Here is a 20,617-nt window from a genome sequence, read left to right as displayed (position 1 = left end):
GATCCTTGGGTCTCGATTGTTCTTTCTGGTGGCAAGTACGCCTTCCCCCAAAACTCGTTATCTCCAAGATCTAATCGCTGCATTTCACATTTTTCAACAAATGCCTCGATGTCAGCTAGGGTCGTAAGTGATCCTTCGCTTCCCTTGGTTTTGTGATACGGAGCCGTGCCACCTCCTGCTTCGTAGATGGTGCAAGTAAAACTGCAGACTACCTTAACTCTCATGTCTATGTAGTGCGTAATTTGTTCGCATGATGGCCTCCACCAGTCGCTGATTAAGGTTCTTGTTGAACCGCCATGTCTTGACGTGATTTCCGTCTTCCAACATCTGTGTGTCATTTTTATCAAAAATGTGCTGATTGTCTTCGACGCCTTCGGATCGGTTTTTCTCTTGTGGGAACATGTGCTTGATGTCTTCGACTCTGCTGTATTCGTCTTGTACGTCTCCAGCATCGTAAAAGTCCTCTCGCGCTTCGGTTTCGATTTCATCGTGCAGCGTTGCCCTTCCAGCAATTTGCTCCCTCGCCCTGTTATAATAAGAAGTGACAGTGTCTCGCACGCTCTTCAGGCGATCGGCAAGAGCATCGCGAGTTGCTGCTACTGGCGCTGATACAGCGCTGTATAACTTAGTGATTGCATTCTTGAACCAACTCATTTCTCTTTATTATAAGTACATTCAAACTTCAACTAACAGCGGTCGCAATTTGAGTAGGGAATTTCCCTTTCTACTCAAACAGATTTGCGCATGCGCGTTTGTTGATGTCAGCAGTTTTGTCGAGTGCCGTCATTTTTGATGATGTAACGTGACTTGTTTACTCATTTGAGGCAGGATGAAATCCGTGACGTCACAGATTTTTTAGGGGGTCTAAAAGCAGCGTTTTTTAATGGGGGTTTTTGACCGTAGAAGAGTGCCACTGTACTTTCATTACCTCCCTATACTAGCTCATGCCGAATATTTTCAGGGGGTAAATGTACCCATTTTCTTCAATCTTTGTAACTCTTTAAGGCTGCCGTTTCTAAAACAGCTTTGTCAATACAAGTACTTATAAGTCAGTAGCTTCTGCAACGCATTTATGACCTTATTTATACAATATTTATACCCCTGTTTTACCAACTTATCACGACCCGAACATTATTGGATCTTTTGATCACGCATTTGAATGGTCCTCCATCGCGGTGAAAATTTCAACGTTACATAAAATTTGTTTGCATTTGTGCACTAAAAAGCGCGTGCGGAGGGAAAATATTGCTGAATTGTGAAATAAAATTAAATTGGCTTGTAAAGTAAAAAGGTTTCTTTACTGAAGCAAATGATTAAGTTTTTTGATGAAAAGAATGTTAAAAAAAGAGATTATATATATTTTTTATTTCTTTAAAAAGAAAATATTTTGCTAAGAACGTTACTTTGAGACAGTAAAAGACACATCGTCACTTTGCATCATTAAAGACAATTAATTCTGATATATATCACAACCAAATCTCGGTAGAGGTTAGGGGAAACAGCAAAACACGTTTTTTTTTTGTTACGTGGTGTCATTCGTAAAGAGTGAGCCAATGACATAAATTTTTAGGTTTTACGTACAGGTGACACTTTGGTGACACTCATAAGCGCAAGAAATGCACACATAAAATTTGGTACTTACAAAAATACCACTAGGTTTGTTTACAAAAGAGAACAGCCTCGACGTTGTTTGATGTTGTTCTTACAGGTAGCTTAGCTACCCTATGTAGCTAGATTTAGGATTGAACGAGCATTTATTACTTAATACTCAGTAAAATAGGTCAAGTTTAAATATTAAACTTTTTCGAAAGTATGAAAGGACAAGGCTGAGATTTTTAGCTGGGTTAAAAGTCAAAACTTAAGAGGATAGTTACATCACAGTTTTTAAAATTATATTACACATACTACAGAACACCTACGGGAAAATTCAATGTTCATCAAGTTACCCCATATGGGTAATATGGAAGATTTCTTCATAAAAAACCTCAGAAACCTTTTCAAGTGGATTACTTTCACATTAACAAAAATTGAAAATTTTTAAGATAAACTTTTGCGATTTTGTCATTTATTAGTTTTCAAATTTCTCGCTGGAAATTTTTAAGGTTTAAAACCCATGTCGCACAGTAACTTTTTCGTCCTTATCATAATGTCATATACATAAGCTATGCAACAACTTTTGCAGGAAAGTAAAAACACATAAAGAGAAAAAGGTTGTTATAAAAATATTATAAATTAATTTCAAACCGATCCCTGCAGCCATTTGGTGTCAGCGGTATGAAAAACTTTGCTAAAACTATACTAAGTAAAAGTCCTATTACTTCAGTAAAAATTGTAATAATGACTTGAAACTTAGTATTATATGTTTTTAGACCAGTTTGATGAAATGAACCCAAAAAATCTTTTTGCTACTATCATAGTTTTTGAGTTCCTGAATTTAGCCATTTTTGGAGACGCAGATAAACTGTTCTTGACAGCATATCATTTTGACAAGCCATGTGTACAGAAAACATTCAAAGTGATTTCTCAGGATTTAAAATAATTCAAACAGATAAAATGCGTCCTAGGTTTAGGACCAAATACCTTATCCAGCCCAGAGAAAGTGGGAATGAGCTTCTAAAGCAAAGTGCCAAATACCTAATCTAAATTTTATGCCGCATAAATACAAAGTGGTTAGAAGTTATTTTTTTGTCCACCTGGATCTGCAACACGTTTACTTGCACTAATCGCTCAGCCTGGTGCCACTCACAATTAATTTTTGAATATCTACAGGAACTTATTATGCAAAATGAAAAATGCTAAACAACTGTATTTGCTTTGCAGAAGTAACAATAGGCTTCATCATAAGTCCTGTGAATGTTGGTTTATGAAAAATGTATTGTACCTTTAATGCTATAAGCGCTCCACTGGATTTGTAACACATTACACTAAGTGTCCCCCTCGTGACACAGTTTACCATTTACTAAGTCTTAACCTGGACAGAGACTTTGGGTCTTCCGGCTCCAAGTAAATTTTACTTCTGGCTATAATTTCCAAAATTTTGTTATTTCATAAAAGAAACCTGAAAATCCACAAAAATTTATTTATGAACAATAGGTTTCTGTTCAATAAAAGAAACCTGAACATTTGCAGAAATTTATTTATGAAATATAGGTTTCTGTTTGTCGTGACAACATATTTAACCAAAATGCAATGCCTTGCATACTTAACTAGCTATATACTCAAGTCTTGACTGTTCACTGTTATGGGAGGTCCAAATTGCTAGCTTGCTATCTTTATTTAAAATGACAGAATACCTTGAAAAATCTTTTGTGTAGCTAGCTACATAAAAATAAAATATTTAGCTCTTGTACTTTATCACTTAATTATTTAATAACAAATGTGCCCCTGGAGTGCTGGCATTGTACTAGCTAGGTAGCTTAAAACCACAAAATAAATATAATCCATATGTGACCATCCCTCATCATCAGAAAGGCGTTTCTGTTCTTTACTTGTCATTGTGGGGTACCTCAAATTCTTGTAAATCCAATGAAAAAAAATTACTTAAGACTTTCTCCACTCATGACATTAACTTTTTATGTATTGTCTTATCAAAATAACATTTTTTCAAATATTTTTTTTCACTGGAGTGCCCCTTTAATACTTAAAACGACCAAAAATAATTTTCAATATTTAGCAAAGTGATGTCAAAACCCAAAGATGTAAATACTTATGGGCTGTTTGGAAACTTACATACCTGATAAAAGCGTTATTATAATAAGTTGATAGGTTGGCCAGACCTGTTTTTATTTATTTTCATCCTTAAGGATACATGAGACGCCGGATATCCATGTTGATAATACTGTCAATATTTCCCAAACTGCATGTATCTTTTTAAAAGCAAGATAAATTTGTTTTTGCATAGTGCCATTTCTGTCATAAAATAATAAAATTGAAAGACATAAAATATTAACGAACACTTTTTTCGAGTTGCCGATTCTTAAAAATTTACACCATTTAAATCTACTGCACTGGAGTACTAAAACGGCTTTGCTTTTCAATGTTTGACGTTATTATCAAAAAGTTACTTTTCGTGCTCCTCCGTTGAACTTACACATTGTCATAGTATCTTTTTATGTTTTATGTTTATGTTACAAACACCGTTAGAGAACTCAGCATGTTCGGAATAATAACATTATAGCTTTGTCCCCATATTCATAATTGCTTCTACCTTTTAGCCCAAAATGTGAAGATGTATCGAACAAAAATTGTTTTCAAGATAAAGGAATTCAATTTATAGATAAGAACTTAGAAATGTTTGTTGTTTTATATTTTTTGCAACTAGTGAGAATGCTTCGCAATCTTTTTTTGAAATCTAGTTCGATTAAATACCTACAAATATGTAGGTCCCATACCTCTTAAAGACTTAGAAATGGTCATTACTCTAAACTACCTCCATTAAATTTCTCTAAAATTTAATAACCTTCGTTAGAATTATACTTAGAACTTAAAACTTACAATATTTCATCAAGGAAAATCATTCTGAAAGTTTTGGACATTTGATTAACCCGATTTCCAAATTTTCGGAATTTTACTGGGCAAACCCCAATGTGCATATTTTCATTGTGTCATTCTCCATTCTTGTTTCATCTATGCAATTTATAAATCTACATTATAACACTCGCTGTCTGTCTGTGAGCCAATTTAAAAAGGGATTTTGAGATTTTGTAATCGAAAACGTTATTCACTTCCACCAATCACGGCCACCCACCAAGTATTATTTAAATGATAAATCATTTTAACCATACTAAGTTGAGGTTTTGGGACATGATTTCCTGCAAGATATTTATTTAAAGTCCTGAAATTTTTTTCGAATTTACTTGCTTATGTTTAAAAAATGTTAGTTTGACGAAATATATTAAAATATGACGTTACAATGGTAAATCTTAGCATATATTGGGAGAATTTGTTTATTATCAGAAGAAGTTACTCACAAAATAATTTTGAAATCCGGTCTGTTATTACTGGCAGATATCCCAGTCTTGTAATGGCCGGCGTTTTTTCGCAAACTGCGGACTCTATCAACCCTTTGCGACTCTTATAAAAGAAAAAGCATGAAGGCGTACACTATTCTGACTTTATTTAAGGCTTTCCTACCCAACCACGTTTTGCCTTCTTTAGCAACCCATTCTTGACCCCAGAGCTCTTTGAGATAAACTCGCAACCCTTAGCACTCGTGCGGATAACCACCGCCGCCTCTTTGCTTATTTTGGTTATATTGTATCACGCTTTTATAAGAATCTTATTTGTTTGCTGGTATTTCAGGCTAAAAAGTAGGCCTATTGTTTAGAAAAAAAAAAGAGAAATAAAAAACCACAGAGAAATAAAATAATGACTAGGCCCTGTTTGAATTTTTATATTCTTAAGAAAAAGCGTGTGTACCGTTAACGATCACATTTGTGAAATTGTTTTCTCACAAAAATTATTTTTTAAAAAATATTGCTGGTCGCACCATTTAGCTGCTTTAAATTTGCGTTTGTGGTCACAGGCCAAGAAGCATACACCACTGTGTTTTTCTCGAATGTAAATTAAACAACAGAATTGGGTGTGTTACTATTGTGAATGTATTTTAGTTGCTCCTTTTTATTAGCGAGATTAGCTTCTGCATCATGTTTACTTTTACAAAAAGCAAGCTACTTTGGCATATTTTTTGTCTTGTGTGCATAAAAAAATATGTACTGAAATATGTTCTCCCATGTAGGTGATTTGATTTGCCTTAATTATTTAACAAACACGTCGCGGGTTTTCAAAAAACAGACCTTTTTGGAGAGAGCTGTTAATTGTAAGTAAAATTCAGAAACATGCACAAACCTTGACAAATAAGGTTTTTGTCTGTGGAAAATATTTTTCTCTAAAAACCGTTTTTCTTTGCATTTTAAAGATGTTTTCTTTTCTGTAATGTAACAACACTAATACAATATAATCTAAGCTACATTGTCAACGTAAAATTGCTACAATGTTTGAAACACTGCGTAACGTGGTGATGCGAAAGCAACTTCAGTGCAAAAAGAGTGAATCATGCTAAGAGAGACAATATATGCATATAAATATTTTGATGTGCATTACTTAAGCATATGTTTTTTTTATATTTTAGAGCTAAAGTGGGTTTTAAGTCGACGCTCAGTCTTTAAGTCATCTTTAAGATATTTGGAATCTGAAATTGACTCTTTTATTATTAAATTACAACAATTCGCATCTCGGCATACACAGTATAAAGCAAAAGAAATTAAAAACTTCAAAGATGATGTAATCCATTCCAAGAGTATGTTTTGTTTGGAAAGTTCAATAAATGATTGTGATATGCAAGAAGAGAGGTAATTATGGAATCCTAAAATGCCAAATAAAGATATTTTAAGTAAAAAGGCAGGCGTTGTGGTCTTTCCCTTCCTTTTTTTGCTGCCTTTATTTCGTTATGCTCTTGTTTATTTTCCACATTTATTTTAATTTTGTAATATAAATTGATTTTTTGGCTATATTTAGAATTACTGTACCTCCATCAGGTGAAAAAATCGAGAGAAACGGACACAATACTGCAAATTTAGAAGAACGACTAGCCCAAAAAGAAAAAGAGTATAAATTTCTTCTTCTTTATTTTTATGTTCAAACGTCAACACAAATAATAAAAATAACCACGAAATGGATGTAGACATTCCACTCGTTGTTTTTTTCATTAAAAGTTTACATAATAAACTAGGGGTTGTTTTCAGTGAAAATTCGTAATGCTTGACTGTTATTTTATTCAGATTAAACGAAGAAATAATAAAAAGAAAACAATGTGAAAAAGAACTTCAGGAAAGGTACTGATTTGTCAACTTTTATATATATGCGAAGAAATTCACATCGTATGTATAATACCGTTCTTCTTTTCTTCTTTTACATAGCAAAGCGAATCATCAGAAAGATATTGCTCGGTGCGTAAATATCTTATAACGAACGTAACAATTAATTTTAGTTTTGTCTGTGTAAAAACATTCAGCTTCATACCATGTAAGTAAGGTTAGTCATATCATTGCATGTAAAATAAGAAATTACTTAACCATGACAAAAAATGAAGTCTTAAACTTGCGTGTATGACGAGGAACACTTGTGACTTTAATAAGCGTTTCAAGCTAAAAGTTATAGGTAAGACATATTAGTATTGACATACATATTCAATACATGGCGCATTGAAGGTATAGTTTCATAATGTCCGTAACAAGGGGGACTTTCCGGCGAATCACACGGCTAGTATTCTTTCTAATGATTTCATGAGCTCAGCAACGCCATGTAAAAGCACAGAAACCTCATTTCAAAAATTGTTTACATTTAGCTTATAATTGTGTAGAGATTAAAACAGAGGTAAAGAAAATACATATAGGGTCAGGTGCTATTGAAAAACGGTTAGGAGATTATAGAATATAGACATATTTTAATGACTCCATTCACCTGTCCGTTGCAAAACGGGTTAGTAGATCCAGCTTTCAAGAATTTGACCAAACTGCCTCTAGAAATGTGAAGTACATTGTTACGACTTTACTAATCTTTAATACTGCTTTGACGGTATAGCGTGATGTCAAAAAGTGGATAAATAAAACATATTAATTCAGATACTTTAAATGTACACATCCTTTTGCCTGTCACAAACAATATTTTAGTCGCATGCTAACGTATACAAAGAAAAACATTGAAACCATTTTCATAGTCCAGTTTTCATAGTTGAAAACATTTTCATAGTTCTATTTCAATTTATCACTGCACTGCGCCCTTTCCGCACGTATATGCGACATGGTTCACTTGTACTAAACATTTAACGCGGCACTAATTAGCATACTCAGCAAAATTAAATATGCTGAATGACTTTTTTTACCATGACATGCATTGACAGGTACATTAAACATGGTATGGATAATGGCAAATTAAAGGTACAGCTTTTATAGATCTACTAGGTTGGCATTCCTAGTACATCTGTAAAAGCTGTAAAGGTAATTTGATATTATCCACACCATGTCCAATATCGTCAGTAAGTGAAGATTTCTGGCTCGAACAGTTATTCCTGAATTGCTCATGGGCTATGAGCTCCAGTAACAAAGTCATAAAGACTAAGACAGGACAGGATAACAATTCTCCATCTTCTGTTTAGAGTCCTTGCGAAGAGGAGCAATTTTTACCAATTTTCTAATATGTTGGAAAATTATCTGAGAAAATATATCTGAGCTATTGGCTTTGAAACCGTCTTTACGCTATTTTCTTTAATACTCATTCTTTGATACTTTTTCGAATACAAAACTATGCTGGTTAGGATATGAAAATAAAAGCTTTATCTAATTATTTTAAACACAGAAAAGGGCAATTAGTTTTCAGTATTTTCTCACAATTTGTGAAGAATTTGGAACGGCTGTTTGAGATTTCCTATTCCATTGGTTGACAATATTTCTTTTCTAGAACTGCTTTTGTTTCGTAATTGTTTCACGTAAAAATATCACGAATATAGATCACGATTGAAACTGTCCTTTGATTGCGCGTTGTAATTTTACACATTTTAATTTTCTTTTTTCACGGATACCCGCCATTTATCATAAATTTACTGACACAGCGATATCTCGAGTCCGCTAAATTGATCACTTTTGCCATTCTGAAATGGCGGACTGAATTTAGAATTTTCCTTATATTGCGTACATTGATTGATTTTTATTGTAGCCTTAAGTACTAATTTTACCACAGATTTACCATGCTCCATTTTCATTGAGGAGTACAAAATTTTCTCACACAAACACATAAATTTGGAGATTTTTGCCAAAAAATGCGAAAAACTTCAATTTTTTATATCCAAGAACTAAATCTGTAAATTTGGTGTCGGCAGTGCACAGAATGTCAGCACATGAAGAGAGAAAATATCAGCCATTCACGTTGCGTGGTTTCGACTTTTAATTGAACACTCCCTCGTAGGTGAATTATCAAAAATGAAATCGTATCAAGCTCTTGTCGAAAGTTTTGGGCGATTCTTCTTTCTACGAATGTTGTTTTTACTTTGTTTTTTCTTGAAATCAGTTTTGGCTATTTATTACTTGAAAAGATATTTAGAGAATCAAAATAAATGAAATTTTAAATGTAAAAATAGTTTCATTTTTCAAAACATTGAATACTTTGGTTAATTTTATTGCGTTATTTTTCAATGCTTTGTTTTAACTTAAGCTTTGTGACGAATATAGACTTTCCCACGGCCTCACAGCTAATTTCTAATTATTATCCTGTAAAATCGTTACTCTTAGGTTTCAACATGAGATTTCTAACAGGCAGCGCCATATGACGAAACTTACAAACAGGTAAGATCCAAATGAATGCTCAGTGATGCTTGAACTTTATATATAGAAACGTAAACTTACCTTGATATTCTCGGACCACTATCTGTGTTAAATTAAGTAGTAAAAGAAAAGGCAATTGGAAATTCGCCTTGCTATCGAACAGAATTCGCTGGTTCGATTCCTTTGCGGTCCAAGATTTTCATTATCACTAACAGATGATATCACGCCCATTACTGAAGTTTATATGGCCGGTTGTTCAACTACTAAGTTCTCTGCAATGTACAATACTGTACAATTGTGTATTATCTGCCTTTTTCTTAAACACCTGGTTGTTATTGACTGGTATATTATTTCAGCCTTGAGAAAGAAAAAGCCAGGGCACAACAGCTATATTATGAAGTTAGAAGGTTAAAAATGAAGTACGTATTTTCGATATACTTGTCTTTAAAAAGGCATAATTTATTATTAATGTTGGAAACAGAGCGGACCATGTAAAAGCTCGTTTAACTTCCAGAAAAAAAAACTAAAAAAAAGAATCTTTGAAACTAGATTGGTTGAAATTGTTTTGTTCAATAAAATGAATCATTTTTAACTTTTCTCCACTGTCAAAAGAATGGACTTCACCAAGAAAAAAGTCTTGTTTAGCACATCAAATAAAAATACTATCTTCCCTATTTCTACTTATAGTTAACTTCAGTTTTCGTTTTTATTATTATTTTACCACATATTATTATTATTATAAGGTAGGTTAAGTAAACGTTTTAACTCGTATCTAGAAATTCCGCTTTGATGTCATCACAAGAAGAGTTTGGTGTGGTATTTACAGATAAATATCTTCCACAGAAAATTGCATCAAAGTGTAAAACTTTGTTCAGAGAGCAGTATTCTGACGCTCGATATTTTTTGAAAGGAAAAAAATTCAGAAATCCGGAAGTTTGTAATATCCTTAAAACAATCTTCGTCGTAAGTGTGATAAGGTGTTAATTTAAATTTATTTCGTAAAGAAATCATTGCTACAAAAATATTTCTGCCATGAGAATTTTTTTGTTTAGAATGCCAACACATTGACCATGGAAACAATCAGCAAAGGAAAGAAAGCTACAAGAGAAGCTATACATGAAACCCTCCCAACGGTAATTATGTAGTGTTACTGTTGTAACCAAGGAGGTTTAAAACGAGAAGGAGGTTCATCTAAGTGATGTAAATTAAAATTCTATTCAAATTTTTATTGATTATGCACTCCTTTAAAACCCATCCGTTGCGCTGCTTTTGCTGTTTTTTTTTGCATAAAAAGAGTAAGACGAGGGTCTTAACGACAAAGCAAAACTTTCAAAAAACACATTACAGAGGTGCGGATCTGGTGGTGTTGCCATGGTGCCATTGATTTTTTTTTACAGAATAACAGAAAATATGAATTATTTGATTCCATCAATAATTATGTGTTATATGATAATTTACTTCCATCAAATTACATCAACCTTACAATCAGCAACGGATACTTCCAATAGAAACTGCTGACATGTACTTTCTTGTCTTTTTACACCTCCTTGGTTTAACCCATTGCTTTAAACTTATAGCACAGAAAATGTGTTATTTCTACACCTTTTATTTATTTTTGGAAATTTTGTACTGTTATAATCGAGGATATTTCAAAATCAATACCATAAAACTGTTAATTATACCAACCTCCGTTCCAAATAGTGCCTAAAAATAAAACAGTTTTTTGTAACGCTTTTTATAACTGCAAAATGAAACTTTTGTGCCGCCGAAAACATAAAATTTAACTAGGAGTTAACAAAAGATTGAAAGCATTTTAATAATACAAGCAAAAAAAAAGGGTTGTAAATTCAGTGTAATTTGAAATTAAGAAGAAAAATTTTTTTTCGTCCGCAGACTATGACTTCATAATTAATTGTAGAAAAGTGATTTTTAGATATTTTAAGGGTATTAATTTTCATGTGGAATTTCTTCAGAAAGAAGAAAAAAGTCTTTCGTGAGTCGAATCTGTTCAAATAAATTTCCAATTTATTTTTCATAAAAAGAAACAAAATTGGAACCAGCGAGAAAGTAAAATTTGTAATGTAGTGTCTTTTGTTCACTCTGTGCTAAAACAAATTGTGACATTACCAGGAACAATATTCATCTCATATAAGTCATGTGTTTTTTATGAAAAACAGAATCTTTTGCACAAAACTAAAACAAAGACATGGAATTCTGAATTTTCAAATAAAAACTGACGTTAAGTAAATGTTTTCCGTCAAAAAAGGAGAAACCATGGCGCCGAAATGAATTTTTGAGAAGCACTTTGATGGAGGTATTATCAAAAATAACTTAATGACAACACGTAACACACCATGTAATAACACGTGACAATTTAATCTATAAATCTCGTCCGTCCACTCACAACCATGACAGAACAAATTTAGTGGAAAACTGAAAAATAAATTGAAAAATTGCGAAGGTAGCAAAATCTACATGACAGACTTAAAGAAGTACAGCTACTGTGTTTGTGAAAATTAATACGCAATATGTTTGTATGAATGATGCTAATCAAAAGAGAATCGCCGAAAATGAAGCGTTGTCAACGTGAAAATGCAAAAAAAAACTGACCACAACAGATGACTGCTGTACATACAGCGTAATTTAGCAGTTTTTTTTTCTCTAAATTATGTTAAACAGATCACCCATGTGAAGTACGTGCCCAAAGCGTATTCACATAACTAACCATTCAGAGATACTGGAGATTTAGTTTTTAAAAATTCAAGCATGGTCTTCAAAAATTAATGGAGACAACCAAATTTTCTGAGAAACGTTAACCAAACAAGTATTTTAATACGCTAAACAATAATCTATCTTTGTAAAGAGATGCAGTTTTACAATTTATAAAATGTGAATGCCTACTGCCTTTACGCTTATTTGACCCTTTTTTGGGGGAAAATCCGCTTTCCGAATACTAAAAATTCACGTAAAGGAGTTACATGTAAAAGACGATCACCTGTCCAAGGGTGACCTCAAAGTCCTTAGAATGGTCGTCTGACACTGTTTAGACTGTATTTAGCTTCAAGATTTAAAAAAAAATTATTAAAGTGATGTTAATTAAAAAATTGTCTTGACAAAAATTATCCATCGTAATCTTTGTTTTTACACAAGGTTCTAATAAGAATTTCAACAATTTCTTTATTTTATGACGACAATTCTGCATTTTGTTAGTTTTACTTTCAGTTTTTTTATATTTATTTTTTGTTAATACCAATGCAAGATCTGATAAATTAGGGATGAAGTTCTGTGAAAGCCACAACTGCAATTGCAAATCCTACATCACTAATATTTTTTTATATTTTAAAGAAATATTTCGAGAAAAATGATGACAAAAACTTACCACAGGAGATGGAAAGGGAATTCTCTCGACGACTTCGACAATATCCTAGTAAAGAACAACAAGAATGTTTGATTGAGGTAACTCAATATTTCTAAGAATAAAAAGAAGCGCAGATATATGATTTGTCGATCTAGACAAAATGTTATTAAAGAAACATGTTGTTTACCGACAATTGTAGCTATAAACAGAGTTCCAGCAAACATTTAAAAATATTTTAAAGACAAGTAGAAATTTCTTCAACGCGTATTCTACCCGTCCAAAAATGTAAAGCATAAAAACGTCTTTAAAACACGAGAAAAAGATGTCTTTTAATGACGCCTTAAGTATTGAAGACATCCTTGCAGGTATCAAAACGTATTCAGGACGTCTTTATGTCGTCTTTTTAAACATTATATTGTCATGCCGGTGTAGCAGAAAATAAGTACTCCCTGAAAAAAAGTACTCCCGGAGTACTTTTATCCTGGTAAAAAAGTACTCCCTCTAGGAAATAAGTACTCCCCCGATTAAAGCTACGGAGTACTTTTTTCCTAGGAAAAAAGCACTCCTAGAAGAAGACTCTCCATTGCATGTGTATGAAAAAATTCGAATGTTTATGTTATTCAAGCTTCTTAATTTTAATCAACATGTCGACGAATAAGCATGTGAAATTGCAAGATATTGAGAACTAGCCGGGAAACCCGGCGTCGAAACGCCAGGTTAAGCCACAAGTAAAGGTGTGATCCGGCATTGAACACTCTGTGGAGCGCTTAATAAGAGCCGTAAACTGTCCCACACGATCAGGTGGAGCGCTTTAGTACAGGTATACAGTATGTCGTTAATCATTTGAAGCGCATACACCATTATAGTGTGCGACTGTAACATATTTTTCAAAAAATAACTTTCCCGCAACGATAACTGATATAAAAACAGAGTTTACAAACCGTTGTTACCCTGTCATAGCAAAAACAATCGGTCAATATTATTTTATTTTGTGGAATAAGTCTTTTTAAAAGTTAAAAAATTAATCGTGACACTGGGCTGAGCGCTTAGTACAGTTAAACCGTGTTGTACAGCATATAGGAATAATACCCTTTTGAAAAAAACTTTCTCGCAGACACAGGGCTGAGCGGTTAGTCCAGGCGTGATTCCCAAGAAAGTTTAAAAATTAATTGTCACAGTGGTGGGCTGACCTTAGTATATACAGGTAAACGGTGTTGCACATGCCCATAGGCGTAACTGCCTTTTACAAAAAACAGTCTGTTTTTAACACTGGGCTAACCGCTTAGTACAGTTAAACACAGTTGAACAGGCGCATAAGGCGTATTACCCTTTTCCAAAAATGTTCATTGCAACTTCGGTTTAAATAAAAACACAGGGAACAGCCTGTCGTTACTCGTCCAGCCAAAACAATCGCTCAGCCATTTCATTTGCAGAAAAAGTTTGCAGAAAAATAATAAAATATGTAGCTATATCTATCTAGCTAACTGCATTTAGCATAAAAATTATATATTGCTTAAGAATATTGTTGTAGCAAAACTGCATTTTTATACTTTCACTTTTTAAGGAGCTAGCTAAATAGCCACAGCCTCAACATAAAAATAAATGTTGGCTAGGATAAAAAGCTCTTATACCAAACAGAATAGCAATAAGTGAGGCTCTAGCCAGCTAGTAGCTATAGCTAGCTAATCTTCGTTCCTAGCCAAACATCCTAAAACTGGTGAGTTTAAGATCTGTACGTGGCTAAAAAACGTGACAATATATTTATCCTAACATTGAAAACAAACAGAAAACAAATATTACAAATATATAAGGCTTTTAGAAGATAAAAAAGTCAAACAGGCCTACAAACCTCACACACTGACCACAAACACGACCATTAACAAAATGGCCTTCGTTCTGCGAAAATCTTGGATTCTTTCTGGTCGCGACAATCTTGGTTTTTTTTAAAGAATCAGGCGTTGTGAATGGTATTCCACGTGCGAGCGGTCAAAACAAAGTCGGTAAAAATATATCGCATTTGGTATCGGCGCGTAATTTACAAAATTTCGTGTTTCCGTTACGGGACGCGTCTTTCGCGGACACACAGACAGACAGACGGAATACGGCTATTATTAAAGAGATTATATTAGAAATGGGCAGTACCCTGCTCATATAAAAAAAAAAGGAGACAAAAGTAACTTTAGGAAATCGAGTAAAAACTTTTCAATTGTTGATGGTCATCTGACGTTTAAAGGGACCAGAAGAGTTATTTTTGAAAATCAAAGAAAGAATGCCATCATTCACGACATACACGAGGGCATCAATGAAACTGTCGAGTCAGTGGCAATGAGTGGTCATAGAGGACGCGACTCGACCTACCAAAAAGTATCCGAGAGATTTTATTGGCATGGTATGGTCGATGATGTTAAAAACTATATTCGAACTTATCAAAAATGCCAAAAACAAGGGAAAATAGTCAAGAAGATCTCACCTGAACTTCAAAGTATCCATGTCGATTCAAATGTTATGCAACAAGTTGGGGTGGATATATGCAATCTACCCGAAATGAATGGCTACAAACACTTGATTGTATTGATTGACTATTTTTCAAAATGGTCAGAAGCCAAACCTGTTCAAGACAAAACTGCCCCAACTGTAGCAAGATTTTTGTACGAAATGATCTGTCGTCATGGCTGTTTTAAGACACAAATTAACAACCAAGGGAGAGAATTTGTGAACCAAGTATCTGATGCCTTGCTTAAACTGACAGGGACAGACCAAAGGGTGACCTCAGCTTACCACTCTCAGGCCAATGGATTGTGCGAACGGCAGAATCGGACTATTAAAGATACGTTAATTAACAAGACGACTGAAAAGTCGAAAATTTCGCTAGAAATTAATAATGACGGCTTATATCCGATCAAAAGTTATCGCGAATTTTTCTCCCAGTACCAAAAATTCCCCAAATCGTGACGTCATCAAAAAAATTTCGAAATATTTTTACATCGCGTGATAGCTTTCATAACAAAGATCCTTTGTGCAAAATTTCATGCGAATCGGTTCATCCAATCAAAAGTTATCGCGAATTGTTCTCCCAGTACCAAAAATTCCCCAAATTGTGACGTCATCAAAAAAATTTCGAATTTTTTTTACATCACGTGTTACCTTTCATAACAAAGATCCTTTGTGCAAAATTTCATGCGAATTGCTTCATCCGATCAAAAGTTATCGCGAATTTTTCTCCCAGTACCAAAAATTCCCCAAATCGTGACGTCATCAAAAAAATTTCGAAATATTTTTACATCGCGTGATAGCTTTCATAACAAAGAAACTTTGTGCAAAATTTCATGCGAATCGGTTCATCCAATCAAAAGTTATCGCGAATTGTTCTCCCAGTACCAAAAATTCCCCAAATTGTGACGTCATCAAAAAAATTTCGAATTTTTTTTACATCACGTGTTACCTTTCATAACAAAGATCCTTTGTGCAAAATTTCATGCGAATTGCTTCATCCGATCAAAAGTTATCGCGAATTTTTCTCCCAGTACCAAAAATTCCCCAAATCGTGACGTCATCAAAAAAATTTCGATTTTTTTACATCACGTGTTAGTTTTCATAACAAAGATCCTTTGTGCAAAATTTCATGCGAATCGGTTCCTCCAATCAAAAGTTATCGCGAATTGTTCTCCCAGTACCAAAAATTCCCCAAATCGGGACGTCATCAAAAAAATTTCGATTTTTTTTACATCACGTGATAGCTTTCATAACAATTCATAATTATTGTCAAAACTATACTTCAAGGCTCAGTTTACCCTCGTACTTAGGGATCGTTCACATATGACGGCAGCCTTCATAGGGGAGGGGGGTCTAAAAGTCTGACAAAATCTGACTTAAGAGGGGGAATCCATTTTCCCGGTCAAAAAATAAAATCAGAAAAATTGCATTTTGCGTGAGCTAATTTTCCTGGTTTTGACCTATTGGGGACGAGTTTCTTTTATTTTCCTAGGGGTTTGTGAAGAATTTTCAAGAACTTTTCGAAATAATATACTTCGCTGGTTCAAATCTTGGCAAAGAAAACCCGCAAATAAGCGAAAATTAATTCCCTCAATTTCTATTTCATGTCTTAAGCGTGCTTATTTCCTAGGAAATTTATACTCCCGGAAGTACTTATTTCCCGAAGGAGTCTTTATTTCCTAGGATAAGAGTACTCCCGGGAGTATCAATTTCCTGGGAAATATATACTTGGGAGTACCTTTTTCCCGGAAATAAATATGGGGAGTACTTTTTTAGGGGAGTACTTATTTTCCGCGACACCGGACCTGCTTAAGAAGATGTTATCTTATCCTGATCTACATCTTTATTTTTATTCTAGTGCCAAATGAACGAGCGAAAAAGTTTTAGAAAGATGTTTAAATATTAAAAATATTCAACAATTTGTATACACCAACAATTTGACACCTTTTTTAGGCAACGAAAGGCTCAAATCCTTTATATTGAAGGCAACCGATAAGTAACAAGCCTAGAGTAAGAAAAAGACAGAAAAGAAAAATAGAAGAGAAAGGAGTATAGAAACAGTAAGACCTTTCGGAAGTAAAAGATACGTAAGTTTTATACGACAAACATGACTAAAACACAAGTTTATTTTCGATAGGCGCACATGCCTAAACGAGTAGCTAGTCAAAGCCACAAGTCAGTAACTCTCTAGCCTGTAAAAATAGAAAAACCCAAGCACCATTAAGCCTTAACCAAATTTTTTCTGCTTATCAAAGTGCGTATGCTTGCAGGGAAAGAAATAGTCTAGCTAAAACAGTAAGTATCCACTTAAACTTTTCTTTTCTCAAGTATTGATAAAAAATGCGTCGCCCGTTTTAAATGAAGTGGAAGTAAAATAATTGACCAGCAAAGGTGAAAAATCAAGATGATAAAAAGAACCTTCTCAAATAAAACGTAGTTAACTTCCGCGATAATATGTTATAATCTAAGATCACTTTTAATCAGCAGGATGATGGAAATTTTTAAATCTTTTTTCTTCCTTCCTTGTTATTGGAAATTTTACTTCTCTTTAGATACATTTGATTTGAATATATGGAAAACTATATTTACTCGACTGTTAGTAGGATCTATAATATCAGAAAGGTTTCATATTTATCCGCTTGACAATTCTTATTTAATTTATAAGACAAATAATGAACATAGGCATAACGTTACTTGCATTGTTGTGAGTCTAGCTTTAAAAAAAACAATAAATAATAGCCCCACCTCGTCCCAGGGCTTATGAGGTTGTTTTTTTTTTTGAAAAGTTGAAAATTTTCCGTCAGTCTGAGGTGTTCTTATTTTTGTCGTTTTTTCAGACTGAAAATGTTCGTATTTTGTTAGCGGTACATTACATATTATTGCGACTGTAACAATTAACAAGAATTTTTCCAGGTTTGTTGTATTGCTCAAAGAAATGACAAAATCAGTAAAAATTGATATTACTTCGTGCTTATTTAATTCTTTGCTCTTATAAAATTGCTTCTATAAAATATAGTGTAATAACTGGAGCTGTGTGACGAAAATATTACCTTGGCAAATTATCCTAACATATAAGGTTGACCGGCATATTGTTGGACCATTTCTTTTAAAAAGGCGTCTATTTTTTCATGTAGACTATTTTATATGTAAATTGATTATTTGCCAGAATCTTTAGGTTTTGTATTTATTGTGTAGCATAAAATAGTAGTGGTATATTCTGCAGACCGGAATTTAAAAGATGTAGAAAATAACTGGTCTAAAAAACAACACCAGTTATTTAAATTAAGCGTGTTTCAATTAACTACAAACTTTTTTTTTGTTAATAAATGTTTATTAAAGACATAATTATAATTATCATTTGTCGCAAGGTATATATTATACTTATATATTATAGTATCTATGTACATCAGAGTTGAGTAAAACTTTTGATATCCTAGTATTTCGCCATTAACTTTAGTCGAATTATCATTTTTAAATACTGGGACAATGACCACCTGACAGAAATAGATGCACACAAATTCATCCCTTATCCGTTAGAAATACTTTGAGCTTTTGAAAAAGTAAAGTTAAAAAAATCATGCCGAAAAAAACAAAATAGATTATTCCATACGCACGCAAGTGTCTATAACGTCACACTGTAATTTTAATTTTCAACAGAATTACATGAAAATAATCTCTCCTACTCCCATTGGAAAAATAGTTGTGAGGCAAAACCACCCTCCCGCCCCCCACCCCTCAGCAACCACATTTTTATCGAGCTAACACTTAAAAAGCTTTGAAGCGTGAGTACGACAAAAAAAAGTTAAAATGTTTTTACTCTCTCCGTGTAAAATAAGTAAACAGTATAGAATTATTTAACTCCAGTTTTTCTTATTGTTGGATTAAATTTGTTTTTCTGTTCTATTTTAGAAGAATTTTAATTACACACTAAACAAAAAGAGTTCTATGATTATTTCATTTTTAATTAGAAGCTGATGAAGCCTTATCATCATTTTGATGCTAGTGATAAGTGTGTCAGACGTTATGTGGAAGAATGTGTTCAAGTTACGTGGTTAATGAATGCAAGCTCTCCACCAATGTATGCATCATTTGACGACCAAAGTGTTTGCAGTGAAAAGTACGAAGTACGGGATGGTACTGGAGACAAGATAAGATATTGGATATGGCCTTGCATATATTTTTCAAAAGAAGCCTATTGTAATGGCGAAGACGTTATGGTAATGGGAGTAGTTGTCACAGATTAATAATTCACTCCTTATTTAATTTTGAAAGCAATGTTTATGCTTTTGTTTGGATATCTGCACTTATCTGCTTAGATAGCGATTTCAAGACAGAGAGAGTCTAGTGTATTAAGCTAGCTGATCGATATAACCTTGCTCAATATGATTTCTTCCAAAAAACATTTTTTTTTTTTGTAAACGAAAGTAGCTCAATGCCTTAGCTGAATGTTACGTTACTCTAACTGAATTAGTTAACAGTCACTCGAATGAGTCGTGTCGACGCTTACAGAAAAACAAAAGTATCTGTTTCCATGAAGGCAAAACACTAAAATAAAATACAGTGAACCCTGTTTTTCTTCAAAGTTTCAAAATGCATCATTATTAAACAGCGTGTTAAAGAGGTACGCAAATATTTTTTTCAAGTAAATGTTATTTAACACGAGAAACCTACTCTTACCAAAAAGTTAGTTCTCCAATATATTTATTTGAATAAATTTGTACACGTTCAATATTTTATTAAGGTTTTCTTCTCTTAATGATCTGCTTATATTGATATACAGAAGAAACATGTGCTTCCTATTAATAGCTACAGTATGCAGGCGGAAGTCAGATAACAAATATGTTTGCAAATTGTAGTCACGGGACAAATTAGTTAAATGGTACTTAAAAAATTATTTAGTTTTGGAGGCAAACAGTTATTTTTGATGAGATAATTAATGACTAGGTGGTATCTAACTTGCTTATTCAATTTTGTTTGGCCTAAAACGCTGATCGAAACGATCCACAGATGACGTGATTTTAAGAAGATACTACAAAGAATATTCTCTGTATTTAATACTTTTTTAATGACATCATCATTCCGTTCGATTTTTATGGTGCACATGGAAGCAAGATATGCAAAAGATCATATCACAGCCTTCGTAGGTCTGTGCTCTTAGTTTGCGGTGTTGTACATTAAAACGCTCAACGTCTAGTCAAAGCGTGTCTCACCTAAAAAATCACGCTAAAATTAAACAAAACTAGTAATTTGTCGGCAGAAAAACTCAGAGGAAAAACTTGGTTTTGCTTGAAGATTAGCTGGCACTAATACCTACGAAGACATTAATTTTGAGATTTTCTATTTTACGTGGTTTCCAAATTTAAACGGCAAAAAATTTGAAGATTTTTAAAGATTTAAAGGTTTTACATGTGAAATTCTTAATTTGTGGATCAACAATGGAAGTATGCTA

The 20,617-nt window shown here is 33.4% G+C and overlaps 1 protein-coding gene across 8 annotated transcripts in view; it reads left to right on the top strand.

Annotated features, from left to right (window-relative positions):
• The window catches only part of LOC130629940 (uncharacterized), a 37,049-nt gene extending 16,931 nt beyond the window's left edge, over nt 1–20,118 (top strand). Inside the window, exons 2-12 of one of the 8 annotated variants that reach the window (XR_008982029.1) lie at nt 6,131–6,350; nt 6,517–6,606; nt 6,780–6,833; nt 6,918–6,947; nt 9,285–9,338; nt 9,674–9,736; nt 10,094–10,280; nt 10,370–10,450; nt 12,663–12,773; nt 17,122–17,228; nt 17,721–19,113. Coding sequence is in view for 6 of the 8 variants with exons in the window: in XM_057443317.1 (XP_057299300.1) it covers nt 6,131–6,350; nt 6,517–6,606; nt 6,780–6,833; nt 6,918–6,947; nt 9,285–9,338; nt 9,674–9,736; nt 10,094–10,280; nt 10,370–10,450; nt 12,663–12,773; nt 19,137–19,412 (1,166 nt within the window). In the remaining 2 variants the exon portion in view is untranslated. The other 7 variants (XR_008982028.1, XM_057443321.1, XM_057443319.1 and 4 more) reach the window with 7 other exon arrangements.
• Nucleotides 20,119–20,617: the final 499 nt, after the last annotated feature.

Source organism: Hydractinia symbiolongicarpus, chromosome 2, assembly GCF_029227915.1.
Source record: "Hydractinia symbiolongicarpus strain clone_291-10 chromosome 2, HSymV2.1, whole genome shotgun sequence".
Taxonomy (NCBI): Eukaryota; Metazoa; Cnidaria; class Hydrozoa; order Anthoathecata; family Hydractiniidae; genus Hydractinia; species Hydractinia symbiolongicarpus.
The sequence above is the reverse complement of the archived record's forward strand: the minus strand, read 5'-3'. Positions and strand labels throughout refer to the sequence as shown.